Consider the following 19,527-nt stretch of genomic DNA (forward strand, 5'->3'; position numbering starts at 1 on the left):
CCCTTTCAAATAATCCTGAAAAAAAGGGGGACACTTCATGTAACTAACAACCAGCAGATTCAAATCAAATCATAGAAAGTACTTTTTCACTCAGCACTCTGTCAAGTTGTGCAGTCTATTGCCAGAAGATGTAGTCAGGATGAGTAGCATAGCAGGGAGAAGTTTAGACAAGTTCCTGAAGGAAAAGTCCATAGCACATTAGCCAGGAAGACTAAGGAAAGCTATTGCTATCCCTGGGAGTGAGTAAGAGCAATTAGACTACTTTATGAGATTGGCCACTCTCCAAGACAGGATGCTGGGCTCGATGGACCGTGGTCTGACCCAGCAAGCACTTCTTATGTTCTTATATTCAGTAAGTCTTTCCTGTCTGCTGTGTCATGGCTTTTGGTAAACTACCACTGCTGATGGCTATTCCTTCCCTCTCTCCAGCTTCATGTCAGGACCACCTTCTCCTTAAGCTTAATGTTCTATGGAATATTTCACCTTTCTGTAATTTATTGAAGCCTGTTAATTATTTGAATATGTCTATCATATCTCCCTCTCGCTTTGTACCTCCAATGAGAACATTTTGAACCCACTATATGTTTATTAGTGGGTTTGTGTTGCAAGCCTTGTATCATTATTGTAGGCTTTCTCTGATTTGCTTCCATCCTTTCAATGTCCTTACAAAGATGTATACTAGGAGGGGGGAACCTCAGAAGTGCCATGCTGGGACAGACCAAAGGTCCACTGACCCCCCCCCCCCCCCCAGCATCCTGTCACCAACTGTGGTTAATCCAGATCTCTAGGAATTATCCAGCAGATCCCAAAGTGTAGGTTCATTTCTTGCTCTCTCCCAGGGATGGGTGGTGGTATTCTCCAAGTCTACTTGATTAATAAATGTTTATGGACTTTTCCTCCAGGAACTTTTTAAACTCAACTATGCTACTCACCTTGACTACATCTTCTGGCATCAAATTCCACAGCACCAAAATCAGAAAAAACAGGAAAAAGCATAAGCATTGTCAAGGTAAATGTAAAACATTGATAAGACAGGCAAAGAAAGAATTTGAAATGAAGTTGGCCATAGAGGCAAAAACTCATAATAAAAACTTTTTAAAATATATTCGAAACAAGAAACCTGTGAGGGAGTCGGTTGGACCGTTAGATGACCAATGGGTTAAAGGGGCTCTTAGAGAAGATAAGGCCATTGCAGAAAGACTAAATGAATTCTTTGCTTCTGGGTTTACTAATGAGGATGTTGGGGAGATACCAGTTCCAGAGATGGTTTTCAAGGGTGATGAGTCAGATGATCTTTACCAAATCACTGTGAACCTGGAAGATGTAGTAGGCTATATTGACAAACTAAAGAGTAGCAAATCACCTGGACTGGATGGTATGCACCATAGGGTTCTGAGGGAACTAAAAAATGAAATTTCTGATCTATTAGTTAAAATTTGTAACCTATCATTAAAATCATCCATTGTATCTGAAGACTGGCAGGTGGCCAACATAACCTCAATATTTAAAAAGGGCGATCCTGGAAACTACAGACCAGTGAGCCTGACTTCAGTGCCAGGAAAAATAGTGGAAACTATTCTTAATGAAACACAGTCAACATGGATTTACCCAAGGGAAGTCTTGCCTCACAAATCTGCTTCATTTCTTTGAAGGGGTTAATAAACATGTGGATAAAGGTGAACCGGTAGATGTAGTGTATTTGGATTTTCAGAAGGCGTTTGACAAAGTCCCAATGAGAGGCCTCTAAGAAAACTAAAAAGTCATGGGATAGAAGGCGATGTCCTTTCGTGGATTACAAACTGGTTAAAAGACAGGAAACAGAGAGTAGGAGTAAATGGTCAATTTTCTCAGTGGAAAAGAATAAACAGTAGAGTGCTTCAGGGATCTGTACTTGGACCTGTGCTTTTCAATATATATATAAATGCTCTGGAAAGGAATACGACAAGTGAGGTTATGAAATTTGCAGATGATACAAAATTATTCAGAGTAGTTAAATCACAAGCAGATTGTGATAAATTGCAGGAGGCCCTTGCAAGATTTGAAGATTGGGTATCCAAATGGCAGATGAAATTTAATGTGGGCAAGTGCAAGGTGTTGCATATAGGGAAAAATAACCCATGCAGTAGTTACACAATGTTAGGTTCTATATTAGGAGCTACCACCCAAGAAAGAGATCTAGGAATCATAGAGGATAATATATTGAACTTGTCGGCTCAGTGCACTGCAGCAGTCAAAAAAGAAAACAGGATGTTAGGAATTATTAGGAAGGGAATGGTGAATAAAATGGAAAATGTCATAATGCCTCTGTATCACTCCATGGCGAGACCGCACCTTGAGTACTGTATATAGATTTGGTCACTGCATCTCAAAAAAGATAATAGTTGCACTGGAGAAGGTACAGAGAAGGGTGACCTAAATGATAAAGGAGATGGAACAGCTCCCCTAGGAGGAAAGGCTACAAAGGTTAGGGCTGTTCAGCTTGGAGAAGCGATGGCTGAGGGGGGATATGATAGAGGTCTTTAAAATCATGAGAGGACTTGAACGAGTAGATGTGAATCGGTTATTTAAACTTTCAGATAATAGGATGACTAGTGGGCACTCCATGAAGTTAGGAAGTAGCATATTTAGGATGAATCGGAGAAAATTCTTTTTCACTCAACCCACAATTAAGCTCTGGAATTAGTGGTTAGTGCTGTTAGTGTAGCTGGATGCAAAAAAGGTTTGGATAAGTTCTTGGAGGAGATGTCCATTAACTACTATTAATCAAGCTGACTTAGGGAATAGCCACTGCTATTAATTGCATCAGTAGCATGGGATCTTCTCAGTGTTTGGGTACTTGCCAGGTTCTTGTAGCCTGGTTTGGCCTCTGTTGGAGACAGGATGCTGGGCTTGATGGACCCTTGGTCTGACCCAGCATGGCAATTTCTTATGTTCTTAAAACTTTTTCTAATTTGTTTTAAATCTGCTATCTTCTAATTTCATAGAATGTCCCCCTGTCTTTGTACAATCTGAAAGTGTAAATAATCATTCTATATTTATCTATTTTATAGATCTCTACCATATCCCCCCTCAGCTGTCTCTTCTCCAAGCTGAAGAGCCCTAATCTCTTTAGCCTTTCCTCAGAGTTCCATCCCCTTTATCATTTTTGTCACCCGCCTCTGCACCTTTTCTAGCTTCGATAAATGTTTTTTAAGATGTGGTGACCAGAACTGAATGCAGTACTCAAAGTGCAGTCGCACCGTGGAGCTATACAGAGACATTATGATAACGTGTGTTTCGTTTTCTTAAGAACATAAGAACATGCCATACTGGGTCAGATCAAGGGTCCATCAAGCCCAGCATCCTGTTTCCAACAGTAGCCAATCCAGACCATAAGAACCTGGCAAGTACCCAAAAACAGTCTATTCCATGCTACTGTTGCTAGTAATAGCAGTGGCTATTTTCTAAGTCAACTTAATTAATAGCAGGTAATGGACTTCTCCAAGAACTTATCCAATCCTTTTTTAAACACAGCTACACTAACAGCACTAACAATATCCTCTGGCAACAAATTCTTGAGTTTAATTGTGTGTTGAGTGAAAAAGAACTTTCTCAGATTAGTTTTAAATGGGCCACATGCTAACTTCATGGAGTGCCCCCTAGTCTAATATATGAAAGAGTAAATAACCGATTCATAACTACCTGTTCTAGACCTCTCATGCTTTTAAACACCTCTATCCTATCCCCCTTCAGCCTTCTCTTCTCCAAGCTGAAAAGTCCAAACCTCTTTACTCATAGGGGAGCTGTTCCATTCCCCTTATCATTTTGGTAGCCCTTCTCTGTACCTTCTCCATCGCAATTATATCTTTTTTGAGATGCGGCGACCAGAATTGTACACAGTATTCAAGGTGCGGTCTCACCATGGAGCGATACAGAGGCATTATGACATTTTCCATTTTATTAACCATTCCCTTCCTAATAATTCCCAACATTCTGTTTGTTTTTCTGACTGCCACAGCACACTGAACCGACGATTTCAATGTATTATCCACTATGATGCCTAGATCTGTTTCTTGGGTTGTAGCACCTAATATGGAACCTAACATCATGTAACTACAGCAAGGGTTATTTTTCCCTATATGCATCACCTTGCACTTATCCACATTAAATTTCATCTGCCATTTCTTAATAATTCCTAGCTTTCTATTTGCTTTTTTGACTTTTGCTGCAAGGATTTCAAAGTGTTGGCCACAGTGACACCCAGATCCTTTTCCTTGGTGCTGATTCCTAACACAGAACTCAGCATTGTGTAATTGTCAGGGATGTGCATTTGTTTTAAACTAAGGGTACATCCAAACAGAAAAAGACCATTTTGTTTGTTTCAGGTATTTTTGCTCCATGTGGGCTCCTGCTGCTGATTCCCTGGGCCTCCCTGGATTCTTCATTTTTCCTCACATCCCCCAAAGAAAACTTAGCAGGCCCAGACCTACCTGGCTGGGTAATGGGACAAAAATACGCATGCAGCTGACCAGCATCATTTTTAAAATGGCAAGGGCATTGACCCTGGAGCCCTAGTGGGCACTCCAGGCTCTACAGCACCACCAGGGACTTATAAGTACTTTCGGAGGGCTGGGGTGGGGTCTGCCTCCTGGGGCAGTGGGAGTGGGCTGAGAAGTGGGGGGGGGGGGGGTCTCAGCCTGCCTTGAGCTAAGATTTGGAAAGCTTGGTAATTTTAAAAGTCTATAGACAAGTTTTGTGAGGAGGCACATAATAATGTACTTTGCCTAACCAGGAATTGTCAGAAATGTTTGCAGTCAAGAGCAGGCAGTGACTGGGGGAATTGAGCATACAAATGAAAGAACATCTAGGAAATGCCACTTAGCTAACCCTGGACTCCGTTAACTCAAATCCTCCTCTTCCATAACAGAACAAACAAAGGGATAAATTTGTGATGAACTGAATCCAGCTCTGAGAAACGTGCAGAGTTGGGAAAACAATTTAAAAACTTGATAATTTTGCTAAGCATCCAAAGGGGTATGGAGCACTCTCAATGCCCCTCACAGAGCATCCTTCTAACATGGACGGGGCTGTGTCAGGATGGGTGTCCTGCAGAGACTTTCACGCATTCTGCTCGCAGCCCAGGCAAATGCTTAAGAGTTCCTAATCCAGAAGGGCATTAGCACAGCTCCTTCTGACAAGCAGACGGGATGTGTAGGGCTCACCTGTGGCCTGCTGACTCCATATTCCTGAGCATGGGCTCTTGAATACAAGTTTTCTGGATATAAACTGGGTGTACACAGAATATTAAACAGACCCTATTGGTCTGCACTACACATAATTCATGGACGTTTTCATGAGAGATCAAAAAGACTTCATCTGATGTCCCACGCAAGCTCTTTCTGGGGGTAACAATTTTTTTTTTTCATTTTAACAGCTTCTGGATCTTCCCTGGCAAGACCACTAGGTATAGTAATTCCAGATTTCTATATATTCTGTTTCAGGACATTATATAGAAGTGAGGAAAGACCAGAAATGCACATCCCTCAAATCCCACTTGTGTTAACCTGTTTGTTGTTATTTAATTGGTTGTCTTTCAACTGACCCAAATGGACTGAGCTGCAGTTAGTTAGTGGGCACCAAGGAACATGCAAGATAACAAGGGGCTGTTGGGTCTGGTCAGGACACAGAGAAGGAAGATAGAAGAGCCAGCTCTGTGACATCACTATCCAAGGAAGCCACAGTAAGCAAGAATACGCATGGTGACCTGGCTGAGAAGCTGAGCAGCTTACCTGAATCCTGCTTTGGCTAAGTTTAAAAAGTCTAAATTAATATAGCTTTCTTCTATATTTTCCCATTATTTATATTGTTTTTTTCACTGTTGTTTTGAATCTGTTGTTGAGTGTGGCTGGATTGCTGTTTTCCCAATAGTTTTTGCATATTTCTGCTATGTGCTGTCTTGTGTGTAGCTGATTAATTTAGCCAAAAAAAAAAAATCTCCAATAGGCAGTGTTTTATTTCTGCTGTTTTTATTCTGTCTTGTATGTTGCTGGAGTCTTACACTGGTTTTCTGGTTGGAATTATATTTGCTAGTTATTTTAAATTCCCTGTCTGTTATTAAGAGTAACAAAGAGCACTGCTTACCAGCTATCTGGGAGATAAAGCAGCTTTTAAACTAAAACAAAGGGGAAAGCCGACAATCAATCAGCAAGGCATGGTTCAGAGGGAGGTATCTTCGAAGGTTACTAATGAAGCATTAGAGTTAGGGCATCCCAACAGTGAGGTTCCAATAAGAAAAGTAGTCCAAGTGCCTATAATTAAAAACTCTCCTAAGCTAAAAGATTCCAGTTAATCCCTATCAACTGAAAAGCGGAATGAAAATACAAACAAAAATCTCATTTTGAAATGTTTGTATGCTAATGCCAGAAGTCTAAGAAGTAAGATGGGAGAATTAGAATGTATAGCAGTGAATGATGACATAGATTTAATTGGCATCTCAGAGACATGGTGGAAGAAGGACAACCAATGGGACAGTGCTATACCGGGGTACAAATTATATCGCAATGACAGAGAGGAGCACTCGGGAGGAGGTGTGGCACTTTATGTCTGGGATGGTATAGAGTCCAACAGGATAAACATCCTGCATGAGACTAAATGCACAATCGAATCTTTATGGGTAGAAATCCCTTATGTGTTGGGGAAGACTATAGTGATAGGAGTATACTACCGTCCACCTGGTCAAAATGGTGAGACTGACAGTGAAATGCGGGAAGCTAACCAAATTGGTAGTGCGGTAATAATGGAGATTTAAATTACCCCAATACGGACTGGGTAAGTGAAACGTCAGGACATGCTAGAGAGATAAAGTTCCTGGATGGAATAAATGACAGTTTTATGGATCAATTGGTTCTGGAACAGACAAGAGAGGGAGCAATTTTAGATCTAATTCTCAGTGGAGCACAGGATTTAGTGAGAGAGGTAATGGTGGTAGGGCTGTTTGGTAATAGTGATCATAATATGATCAAATTTGAATCAATGACCAGGAGGGGGACAGTAAGTAAATCCACAGCTGTAGCACTAAACTTTGATAAAATGAGAAAAATATTTAAAAAACAAATTGAAAGGTGCAGCTACAAAGGTAAAAAGTGTGCAACAGGCGTGGACATTGATAAAAAAATACCATCCTAGAAGCACAGTCCATATGTAATCCTCTCATTAAGAAAGGTGGAAGAAAGGTCAAGCGATTACCAGCATGGCTAAAAAGTGAAGTGAAAGAGGCTAATTTAACCAAAAGATTTTCATTCAAAAATTGGAAGAAGGATCCACCAGAAGAAAATAGGATTAAGCACAAGCATTGGCAAGTTCAATGAAAGACATCGATAAGACAGGCTAAGAGAGAATTTGAAAAGAAGTTGTCCATAGAGGCAAAACCTAACAATAAAAAGTTTTTAAAATATATCTGAAGCAGGAAGCCTTCAAGGGAGTCAGTTGGACCGTTAAATGATCGAGGGGTTAAAAGGGCACTTAAGGATGAAAAGGCCATTGCGGAAAGATAAAACGATTTCTTTGGTGTTTATTGAAGAGGATGTTGGGGAGATATCCATTCTGGAGACAGTTTTCAAGGGTGATGATTCAGATGAAGTGAACCAAATCACGGTGAACCTGGAAGATGGGGTAGGCCAAACTGACAAATTGAAGAGTAGTAAACACCTGGACCGGAAGGAATACAACCCAGAGTTCTGAAAGAACTAAAAAATGAAATTTCAGATCTATTTCATGATGTAACCTATCATTAAAATAATCCATTCACCCTGAAGAATGGAAGATGGCCAATGTAACCCCGATATTTAAAAAGAGCTCCAGGGGTGATCCGAGAAATTATAGACCAGTAAGCCTGACTTCAGTTCCGGGCAAAATCGTGGAAACAGTTATAAAGAATAAAATCAAAAAACATTTAGATATACATGGTTTAATGGGAAACAACCAACAAGGATTTACCCACGGGAAGTCTTGCCTCACAAATCTCCTACATTTTTTTGAAGGGGTAAATAAACATGAGGACAAAGGAGAACCGGTAGATGTAGTGTATTTGGATTTTCAGAAGGCATTAGACAAAGTCCCTCATGAGAGGCTTCTAAGAAAACTAAAAAGTCATGGGATAGGAAGTGATGTCCTTTTGTGGAATTGAAGCTGGTTAAAAGACAAGAAACAGAGACTAGGATTAAATGGTCAGTCTTCACAGTGGAAAAAGGTAAACAGTGAAGTGCCTCGGGGATCTGTATTTGGACCGGTGCTTTTTAATATGTTTATAAATGATATGGAAAAGGATACGATGAGTGATGCGATCAAATCTGCGGATGACACAAAATTATGCAGAGTAGTTAATTCTCAAGCGGATTGGGATAGATTGCAGGAGGACCTTGCAAGACTGGAAGACTGGGCTTCCAAATGGCAGATGAAATTTAACGTAGACAAGTGCAAAGTAATATATATATATGGAAAAATAACCCTTGCTGTAGTTACACAATGCTAGGCTCTATCTTAGGAGTTACCACCCAGGAAAGAGGTCTAGGCATCATACTGGATAATACATTTAAATCATCAGCTCAGTGTGCTATGGTGGTCAAAAAAGCAAACAGAATATAGGAATTATTAAGAAGGGAATGGCAAATAAAACAATGCATGTCATAATGCCTCTGTATCATTCCATGGTGAGATCACATCTTGAATACTGTGTACAATTCTGGTCACCGCAGCTCAAAAAAGATATAGTTGCGATGGAGAAGGTAGAGAGAAGGGCGACCAAAATGATAAGTCATTGAATGGCTGCCCTATGAGGTAAGGCTAAGGAAGTTAGAGCTGTTCAGTTTGGAGAAGAGACAACTGAGGGGGAATATGTTAAAGATCTACAAAATTATGAAAGGACTTGAACAAGTTAATGTAAATCGGTTATTTACGCTCTCAGATAACAGAAGGACTAGAGGGAACTCCATGAAGTTAGCAAATAGCTCATTTAACATAAATCAAAGAAAATTATTTTTTACTCAGCGCATAGTTAAGCTCCGGAATTCATTGCCAGAAGATGTGGTTGCAGAAGTTAGTGAAGCTGGGTTTAAAAAAGGTTTGGATACGTTTCTAGAGGACAAAGCCATAAACTGCTATTAATTATTAAGCAATAGTAGCTTGAGATTTATTTAATGTTTGGGTACTTGCCAGGTACTTATATCTTGGATTTGCCACTGTTGGAAACAGGATACTGGGCTTGATGGACCCTTGGTCTGATCCTTACGTTCTTATGTGGTTTGAAACAATTGCACAGCAAGAGGTATCTACTATAATCTAGTTAGAGACAGAATTTCAAAGCACATGGTGACCTGGCTGAGGGGCAAAGCAGTTTACCTGAGTACTGCTTTGACTAAGCTTAAAAAGTCTAAATTAATTTAACTTTCATCTATATTTTTCCCTATATATATATATATATATATTGCTTTTACCTCTGCTGTTTTGTTTACTGATTTGATTACTAATAATGTCAACCGTTAGAAGCCCTTCCTCTCTACCCCTCTACCCATCCACCCCAGAGCTTGCTCTTCTAATATAGTCTTTCTGGGGTAGATAATCACAGTAATTGGTAAGAAAATAATTTATTAATTCAATAAAATCTATTGAACAAAATGACTATTATTCAATGTAACAACTGTGGTGCTTTTAGCCTGAGGCAAATGATCTGGCATGAAAAAGGAGTCTAATCACATTAAAGTTGCATTAGCTGTAACAAAAAAGGAATTAACAACCACCAAGGAAGCCTCACTCACTTTACAGCATTCAGGTAACTTTCCTCCACTACCACAAAAGATTCAGAATCCCAGAAACAAGTGGTTTACAAGTGGGCTCAGGTAGGATAAGATCTGTGCCCCAAAGACATCCATTTTTCTCTATTGTGCAATCCAGATGTCCTCCACCACTTGCACAGAGCATCCAGAAACCCAAGAATAAATGGATTTCAGTGGGTTCTAGTAGGATAAAAACCTGTGATCTGGAGGCACCCATTCTCTCAAGTGATGCAAGTACAAAATGCCTCCTCTGTATTGGAAAATGAAGCAAGGGAGACTGAAGTGGTATCTGAAAGATAAGAAGAAACCCAATGTGCACAGAAATTCCATAATACAGCCAAACACCATAAGAGAAAGCTCATTGTGCTGGGAGACTCAGTCATCAGAGGCACTAATTTGGGAACACTATAGTTAAGTGCCTTACAGGTTCCTCAGCTAGTAAAAATACAAATCAAATAATCAGTGCAATCAATGAAAAAAGTAAGGACTCCGAAGTTGACATTATCGTCCATCTGGGAACCAACAACCTTGCTGGTAACAGCATCCAAGTGCTATAGAGAAACTTCTAGGCTCTGGGGAAGCAGAGTAAACTTATAGCAAAAAACTATTGCCTTTTCAGAAGTGTTACCTGTTTATGGAAAGGGGAAGGAGAGGCTAAGCTATATAGATAACTTCAATGCATGGCTCAAAACCTGGTGTACCGAAGAAAGTTTTGGATATATTGAGGGCTGGGGCCATGTATGGAACAGTAAAAGGCTCTAAGTCAAACATGGCTTACATTTGTCTGTGGCAGGAAAAAGGATCGTAAGTGAAAAATTCAAATCATATACCATAAGACATTTAAACTAGAGGATGGGGTGGGCAGGGAGAAATTGGAATGTCACCCCCCAACATTTCCAAGGTGTGGGAGAAGAAAACGACGAAAGTATGCTGAATAGAGCATATAAAATGTCCAAAAAGAGCAGCAAGCTGAGGGGAAAGAAGCTGGAAAGCTATGAGCACAAAAGCTGGATCTGGGTAATAAAATCCCAGACCTGCGGGCTCTAATGGCAGAAGCAGACTTGGATATTGCTGCTGTTACAGGGACATGGTTCACAGAGTCTCATGACTGGGATACGGTCATCCTGGGCTATAACTTATTAAGGAAGGATAGAGAGGACAGAAAAGAAGGCGTTGCGCTTTATGTTAAAAACAATATCTAACTAACTGAAATGCAAGGGACGTAGGGTAGCATTATGGGCTGTCCTAAAAAAAAGAAGATGGTGCTTCTATTTACATCAAATAAAACATTTAAAATAAAACAATTAAAATATAAAATGCAAATGAAATTAAAACAAGAAATATCTACCATAAAAGATAGCAATTAACGTAAAAACTCGCTTTCTCCTAGCTTGACTGCTCTTAATAAAAACCATTACATTGTTTAAAATACTTTATTTATTTATTTATTTGAATGTTTTTATATACCTGTATTCGTCGAAACATCATATCGGTTTACGTGGAACAGAGCATAGAACGTACATAAAACAGGGGTGAAGGGAACTGGGAGGAGTAACTTGAAACGCATTAATAGATATGCACCATATACAAGGGTCTAGTCATGTTATGTACAGATGAGTAGAGAAGTTCGAGGATCAACAAGGGTACCATGGAGTTCAGGTTATTTGCTGGGGGACAGGGTGGAGGGGCAGGGGAAGGGATGCTTCCTCTCCAAATGCTCTTCTAAATAACCAGGTTTTTAATGCTTTTTCTAAAAAAAGTTTGGTAATGACTGTAGTTCAGGTCCCACCAAGGATAGTGCTCTTTCCCTGACTGCGCAGACCTGACTGAAGGAATATGTAAAAAACCTTTGTTTGCTGATCGTAGACTACGCTGCGGAGTATGAATCCACAGGGCTGCATTTAGCCATTCTGTCTTTTCATTATTTAGTGCTTTATCTATTAGACAGAGAACTTTGTATTCAATTCTAAATTTTATCGGTAACAAGACAATTCCATCAAGGTGAGTGTAATATGATCAAATTTTTTTACATTGGTTAGGACTCTAGCCGCAGCTGAAGCAGTCTCAAAGATATGCAAATTTGAGATGACCCAGCAATTCTGGTCACCAGGAAGCATAGGTTTCTTCAGATTTTCAAACAGTATTGTAACGCTTTAGTTCTTACCTTTAGGATGCCTGAGATTTGGGGAGAAAATCCCTGCCCCACTCCTGCTGCATCCCTTCTGTAAGCCTGGAAGAGGATCACAGCTCCAACCTGTCTCTATCCTTCCAAATCTGGAGCAGCCCCAGGACTCAATAGAGTCAGGGTTTTTATGACTTTTCCCATTGACTGAGCCCATAGAGGCTGTACCCCACTGTCAGTCTGACCATAAGATGACCGATAAGCCCTGGAACATTCTTTCGCCAGTTCCAAGGCAACCTTTTGCACTGTCCACATGTTCAGTACCCTTCACAGCCTATTCAGACTTCTCATAGGGGGAAAAGCTACTCTTGTCCATAAACTTCTTTAGAAATACAACATCCTGTACACTCTGGCATAGGGGCCATAGATGCATGTACCAATACCTAAGGAGGTCACTGCCAAAGGATTTACATGTGTAAATGTAAGATACTATCGTAGCAATTTTAAAAAGCCATTTACTCATGTAAAGTGCACTTCCATGTGAATATCCTCTGCACAATTCAATAGCTTATACTGCAGCAATTTCCAAAAGCCCACTTACACAGGCAAAGTGCATTTACACATGGAAAACCCAGTTTTAAGCATGTAAATGTTTTTAAAAATGAGGCCCTTAGAGAGCACGATGAGAAAAACAATAGAGAATGTAGTTCCTCTCACTTCACCTCTAACTCTAATATACTGTTACTGTGGGTGGATGAATCTCTACTTAAGTTTGTTCCAGTTCAAATCTGGATTATTCTGACCCGATTCAGGTTATGACTCAGTTCAGACTCTGAACCAGAATTATGTGCAATACATTCATTGCCTCAGACATATCTGGCGGCTGTACGTAGCTGCTCATATTCTGGCTGTCTTTTGGCACATCGTAAAAGATATGATTAATTTTGAGAGCATGGGGAGAAGGAGCAAGGACTCAGCAAACCCTTTTGGCCACTGCCTTCCTGTTGGTGCCCAGGGTAACACTGACATGACAGTGTGGGTTTGCTTGTTTTCCCCATGTTTCTGGAACAGAGTTCTCTGGGAACTACAGATAGAAGCAGAAACTTTTGTTGTTTAGAAAAAAAACTGAAGGCTTGCAATATGAGCAGAGTCTGGGAGGGCAGGAACTGGAATATCTAGGTACAGATCCAGAATTTGTTATTATGATTGTTTACTTGTTTACTCATATGACTGTAATTTTTAATATGGTTTGCTTTTATGATTAATTGCAACTTGCTTTAATGTATTTATAAAAGGCAAAGCATCCAATGAATAAACAGAAATGGAAATGAAAATGTAAAAAATAAACATGTATAAGAAGCTCCATCCTATGGTGATTATTTATCTTTTGCTATTTTAGATCAGCCTCAAGCTCTGCGACTAGCTAACGGAGAGGACCAATGCAGGGGTCGTGTTGAAGTTTACTACAACGGAGTCTGGGGCACAGTTTGTGATAATGGATGGGATCTCACTGATGCTCAGGTCGTGTGCAGGCAGCTGGGCTGTGGGTCAGCGCTTTCTGCCCCAGGAAATGCCTTTTATGGTCAAGGAGTAGGAAGTGTCCTTCTGGGTAACGTGCAGTGTACAGGAAGTGAACCCTATCTGTGGCAGTGCTTTAACAGTGGCTGGGCCACGAGTGTCTGTGGCCATGCTAGAGATGCTAGCGTTGTATGCTCAGGTAAATTAACTTTATTCATCATATCTGCTTTACGTGGGTGTGTTTCCAGTAATTTATATCCGTCACTACACTATTATCATTACACAGAACAGATTCAAGATTCATTACCTCCAAGTAGCACTCACAACCCTTGGGAGGGGGAAGGCCTGACCTAAGAATTGCTATTGGCATAATAAAGGCTGGAGACCGGACTAGGACAAATACTTGAATTAACTCTCACATGACTTGCTTTGTGCTGCCTCACCTACCACTGGTCACTAAAATCCAAGGCTTCAAGTAGAAAGGAGTTTGTGAAACTTGGAAGAAGCCACAATGGCTTCCACCTGAAGAAAGATTTACCCAATTCCTGAGAGAGCTTTCTAATGGGAGGATAAAATATAGACTTAGCTAGTCAGGAAGAAGCAGTTTGCTTACCATAAATGGTGTTTTCCGCAGATAGCAGAATGAATTAGCCATGCTGTTTGGGCGACGTCATCTCGGTGGACATTCGAGTCTCCAAGTCAGAGTTTTTGATCTGCTGTGCCTATGCAGCACTTCCCGTGCGAAGCACGAGCCCAGTCTCTTCAGTTTGTTAGAAAGCTAGATAGAAAAAGATAGATGGAATCTGGAGAAGGAGACGTGTCCAAGGAGGAGGAAGGGTATGTATAGCTAATTCATCCAGCTATCTATGAAAAACACCGTTTATGGTAAGCAAACTGCTTCTTTTTCGTCGATAAGCAGGCTGAATTAGCCATGCTGTTTGGGTGTCCCACGCTTAAAGAAAGAACACCTTTATAGTGAGGATGGCTTGAGAATTAATAAAAGTTCATGCTGTCTGGTTTTTTTTCTCTCTCTCTCTCTTCGTGGACATGTCTTTTTCGGCACGCACATTTGATAATACTGATTTTCCTAGAACGCTGTCTGAAGCTGACAGTTGGTCAAGACAATAATGATCGGTAAAAGTATGTATTGATGACCAAGTAGCTGCTTTTCAGATGTTTTCTATGAAGACATTATGGAGATGTGCCACAGAGGATGCTGTGGCTCACACCTGGTGAACAGTGACTAGAGTAGATAATGTTTGATGTGCTGAGGAAAGACAGAATTGGATGCAATTTGTGATCCAGTTAGAGATTGTCCTTTTTCAAACTGCTACTTCTAACGAGTTGGGGTTGAATGAGATGAACAAACCACTTCAAACCACTTCAGATGGTCCAGAACGCGACAGCCAGAATTCTCACTAACACCAAAAAATGGGATCACATCACCCCTATCCTCCAAAATCTTCACTGGCTGCCCATAAAATTTAGGATACAATTTAAATCCCTCATGATGATTCACAAGGCTCTTCACAACATCTCCCCCCTCAACCTATCCTTCCAACTACAGCAACACGTCTCCAATAGACCGATCAGAAGTGCATACCAGAACATGCTTCACACCCAGCCAACAAAAACCTCATTGAGGAAACGAGCTCTGTCCACTGCAGGTCCCCATCTTTGGAACCTGCTCCCACCGGACCTCCGCCAAGAACCATGCCTTCCGACATTCAAAAAGAAGCTAAAGACTTGGCTATTCACTCAAGCTTTCCCTGAGAGCTAAAATCTGGTGAAGCGACAGACGATATACCTACCTCTGTACATATGTTCCTGATTTATGGTTCCTGATTTATGGTTCACAGTTACATTTAATTGAGTTTATGAAAGTTCTCTTTTAATAGTTTTCCTGTATACTTGTGTTAATTTATTCTGCCTTGAGGCGACTGTTTTAATGTATTTCCGCCCTGGAGGCGACTGTTCAGTTCCTTGTAAACCGGTGCGATATGTATTCTTTACAGGAACATCGGTATATAAAAATTAAAAATAAATAAATAAATAAATGAACAGTTGTGAAGCTCGGCAGTGAGGTTGAGTTCTTTGTTTATAATAAGCTAAAGCTCTTTTACAGTCCAAAGTATGGAGGATAGATTTCCTCTTGTTTTTATGAGGTTTAGGAAAGAAGATAGGTAAGGAGATGTCTTGATTAATGTGAAAAGCTGAAACTACCTTAGGTAGAAACTTGGGATGAGTTCTCAGAACTGCTTTGTCATGGTAAAATTGTGGGTAGGGGAAAAAAAAGTGAAATAATGCTTGCAACTCACTGATTCTTCAGGCCGAGGTTATTGCTATCAGAAAAACCACTTTCCAAGTGAGATATTTGAGATGAACAGAATTTAGTGGTTCGAAAGGGGCTCTCATTATTGCTGATAAAACCACATTCAAATTCCAAGGTACGGGATGGTTTGCAGATGGGGGATTGTAGACTTAGAAGTCCCTTCCTAAAGCGCGAGACAACGGGTGGGAAGCTATTGAGAAACTTTTGATTCTTTCGTGATAAGCAGCAATAGCACTTAGATGAACTCTAACTGGTGTTATTGCTAATCCTGTTTTAGACAGATGTAGTAAGTAGGAAAGAATTTCTGAGGGTTCAGAGGAGAAAGGGCTAATGCTTCGAATTTGGCACCAGTTGGCATATCTTTTCCATTTAAAAGAGTAATTACATCTGTTTGATGGTTTCCTAGCTGCTATTATAATCTCTTTGATATCTAGAGGAAGTGTTAATGATTGTAAAGCTTCCCGTTCATGGTTTTCTAGCTGTGAGATGGAGGGAGGAGTGGAGAGGGTATAGAATAGATCCTTCCTCCTGAGTCAGGAGATCTGGGTTTTGACCTAGATCTAAGGGTTCAGTTTCGGAGTACTGAACTAGATAAGCAAACCAAGATTGACTCGGCCATACTGGAGCCTTGAGAATCACATGGGCTCTGTCTCTTATTTTCTGTACTGTTTTTGAGATGAGTAGAATTGGAGGAAACGCATAAAGGAGACCTATCGACCATGACATTAGGAAGGCATCCTGTGTTGTCCTGAGATGGCTTGGGTGTACGGAACAAAATTGAAGAACTTTCCGGTTTTGTTCTGTGGCAAAAAGATCTATCCAAGGTTGAACCCAATGAAGAAAGATTTTGTTAGTTATTGATGGGTTGAGATACCATTCGTGGAGGTGAAACAGTCTGCTGAGCCAGTCAGCTAAGGTGTTCGCTATGCCTGGTAGGTATGTGACTCTAACGGTTATCGAGTTGTTGAGGACCCATTCCCAGATCCACACTGCTTCCTTGCAAAGAATCCAGGAACTTGACCCTCCTTGCTTGTTTATATAAAACATGGCCAATTGATTGTCCGTGTGAATCATGATGGTATGTCCTTGTAGGAGATGTGTAAAGGTCATTAAGTCATAGCTCATGGCTATAAGTTCCAAAAGATTTATTTGGTAATGAAGTTCTTTTTTCGACCATTGACCCTGAGTTTTGTAATGGAGTAAGTAGATCCCCAACCTTGTGTTGAAGCATCCGTGGTTAATATGAGATTGTGGGTTGGATCCTGAAGAGGTGATCCCATGTTTAGCACTTCTGGATTTATGAAGATTGATATGGTTATCTGAGAAGACATTGGTTGAAGATATTGTGTTTATTGTGCTTTTAGTCCCCACTGAAGATGGCACATGTGAAGACAAGAATGAGGTACTACATGGATAGCTGCTACCATGTGACCGAGTAATACTAAACACTTGCCGAGATGTGATCCTTGAATTGTGGAGCAAGTACTTGCAGAAGTGGTGAAGATAATCAATCCTTTATTGGGGCAGGAAGGCTCGAGATTAGATCAAGTCTATTTTGGCTCCTATGAAATGTAAAACTTGAGTCGGTTTGAGTACTGATTTCTTGTAGTTTATGAGGAAACCCAGGAACTCCAGGCAGGAGATTGTGGATTCTAGATGCTGACAGAGAGACATCTGGTTGGGAGATACTATCAGCCAATCATCGGGGTAGGGAAAAAGGTGGATCCCCTGACGCCTTAGGTGAGCTACAGCCACTGCTAGATACTTGGTGAAGACTCTGGGAGCTGAGGATAGACCAAAGGGTAGAACTTTGTATTGGTAGTGTATGGAGTTGACCTGGAAGCAGAGGACTCACCAACAGGAAGGGTGTATTGGGATGTGTGTGTAAGCATCCTTGAGATCTAAAGAGCACATCCAGTCATTTTTCTGTATGAAAGGGCATACCAGTTTGAGGGATGTCATCTTGAATTTCTCTTTCCAAATATACTTGTTTAGGGAGCACAGATCCACGATCGGAAGGAGAGCCCCTGAGCATTTGGGAATGAGGAAGTATTGTGGGTAGTAACCCATGGCTATCTGGTTCCTGGGTACCAGCTGAAAGGCATTCTGACAAAGATGAGATTGTGCCACAGTATCTTTGAGTTTTTCACCAAACAAGTTATCATGAGGGGAATAACAAAGTCAACCATATAACAAGAAATGAAAGTTACATATAACAAGGGGTATTAACCTGGAGGGCTAGGATAGCCGGAGCGATAGAAAGAATAACTGAACAAATTAGATAATACAATAATATGATGAGAAGAGGCATAAGTGTATAGGCTACACTTGTCAGAGAGTTTTAGGTAAAAGTCATTGTCTGAATTAGTAAGGAATTGCTGGAACTGTAGATTAAGTGAAGGCCTGGATGAAGCATAACCAGGCCATTTGATGCGTTGCTATAGCAGTAGCAGATTTTCATGAGGACATTTTCGAAAGATTCATATACTGCTCTAAGAAGGTGTCTTAGGCCCTCCTGTAGGTCATAGAATGGTTGAGGAATGATTGGTTGACCTGCTTCAGATTGTAAAAATGGTTTTAGGAGCTGTAAGGTCTCGTAAAGGTACTACACCATATAAAATTAGTGCTGTTGAATCCTTGAAGTTGGCTTAACACTTTGAAAGGTTTTCTTGGCATAGTCATCCAGAATTTTAAGTTCTTTAAATGGAGAACTAGAAGCGTGTAGTCTTGATTTTTTGGCCCTTTTTATGGCAGATTCTACTACAACTGATTAGTGAGGAAGCTGGAAAACACCATATGTTGCGGTCTTCTGAAGTCTGAATTTTAACTCTTAAGTTTCTGGAAACTAGAAGAATTGCTTGAGGAGTTTCCCACATTATGGATAGGACTAAGTCTAGTAGTTTATGAGAAGGAAGAGCTGATGGGTCTGCTGGAACATCTAGTATTTTTAGTAAGCCGAACCTCCTGACATGTGTTGGGAATTTTATGAATCTCTACTCACAGAAGATTGCCCATCTTTTCTACAAATTTTGAATAGGTGAGATCTTCCGGAGGAGATGAGTGGTCCGGAGGTTCCTCTGGGGGTCAGAGGGAATTCCCATTGTGCTGTCCGGAGAATGGTCTTGTAGGAAGTAATCTCATAGAGAACTTTGTTCAATGGCCTGTGGAGAGCATGGGACTGTATGTGGATGGGATACCATGGTTGGCGATTGTTGCTCCTCAGGGGAAGAAACCGCAGACTGTGGATCTGCATCACCCCCTGAACCAGAACATGGAGGTGAATCCTGAGGCTGTGACATAGAGAATAAATCTTTAATAATGAAAAAGATCTTGTCTATCACCTTTTGAGATCTAATGGCTTGTGTTTCAGGTTTCTTATGATAATGTTTCTTGTGAGGTACCATTGGTTGTTCTCCAGATTCCTGTTCTTGGTCAGATAAAGCCTTTGAGTGTGAACGGGTTGACATTCCAGACATTATAGTCTGGGTGACCATTGATGATGCTGATCTTGAGCTAATCTGTATAGGAGGTGGTGATACCCAGGGAGGCTGAGAAAGGATATCCTGAAAAGGGTCAGACAAGAGTATGGAGATTTGTGTGATCCGTTATTCCCCTTTAAGACTTTACTTTTTTGATGTATGATGTTTTTTGGCAAGAACAGCAAGTTTAAAAGGACTAGTTTGCGTCGAAAGACCTGACCAGATAGTTTCGTCTTTGTAGATGCGTAATGCATCAATGGATGCAGT

General features: G+C 40.6%; 1 protein-coding gene across 1 annotated transcript in view; it reads left to right on the top strand.

The window, feature by feature from the left end:
• LOC115096252 (deleted in malignant brain tumors 1 protein-like) overlaps window positions 1–19,527 on the top strand; it is a 397,025-nt gene that overhangs the window by 107,622 nt on the left and 269,876 nt on the right. The window contains exon 10 of the mRNA XM_029610760.1: window positions 13,331–13,648. Coding sequence (XP_029466620.1) covers window positions 13,331–13,648 — 318 coding nt within the window. The remainder of the gene's footprint in view (window positions 1–13,330; window positions 13,649–19,527) is intronic.

This window comes from Rhinatrema bivittatum, chromosome 7 (assembly GCF_901001135.1).
Source record: "Rhinatrema bivittatum chromosome 7, aRhiBiv1.1, whole genome shotgun sequence".
NCBI lineage: Eukaryota > Metazoa > Chordata > Amphibia > Gymnophiona > Rhinatrematidae > Rhinatrema > Rhinatrema bivittatum.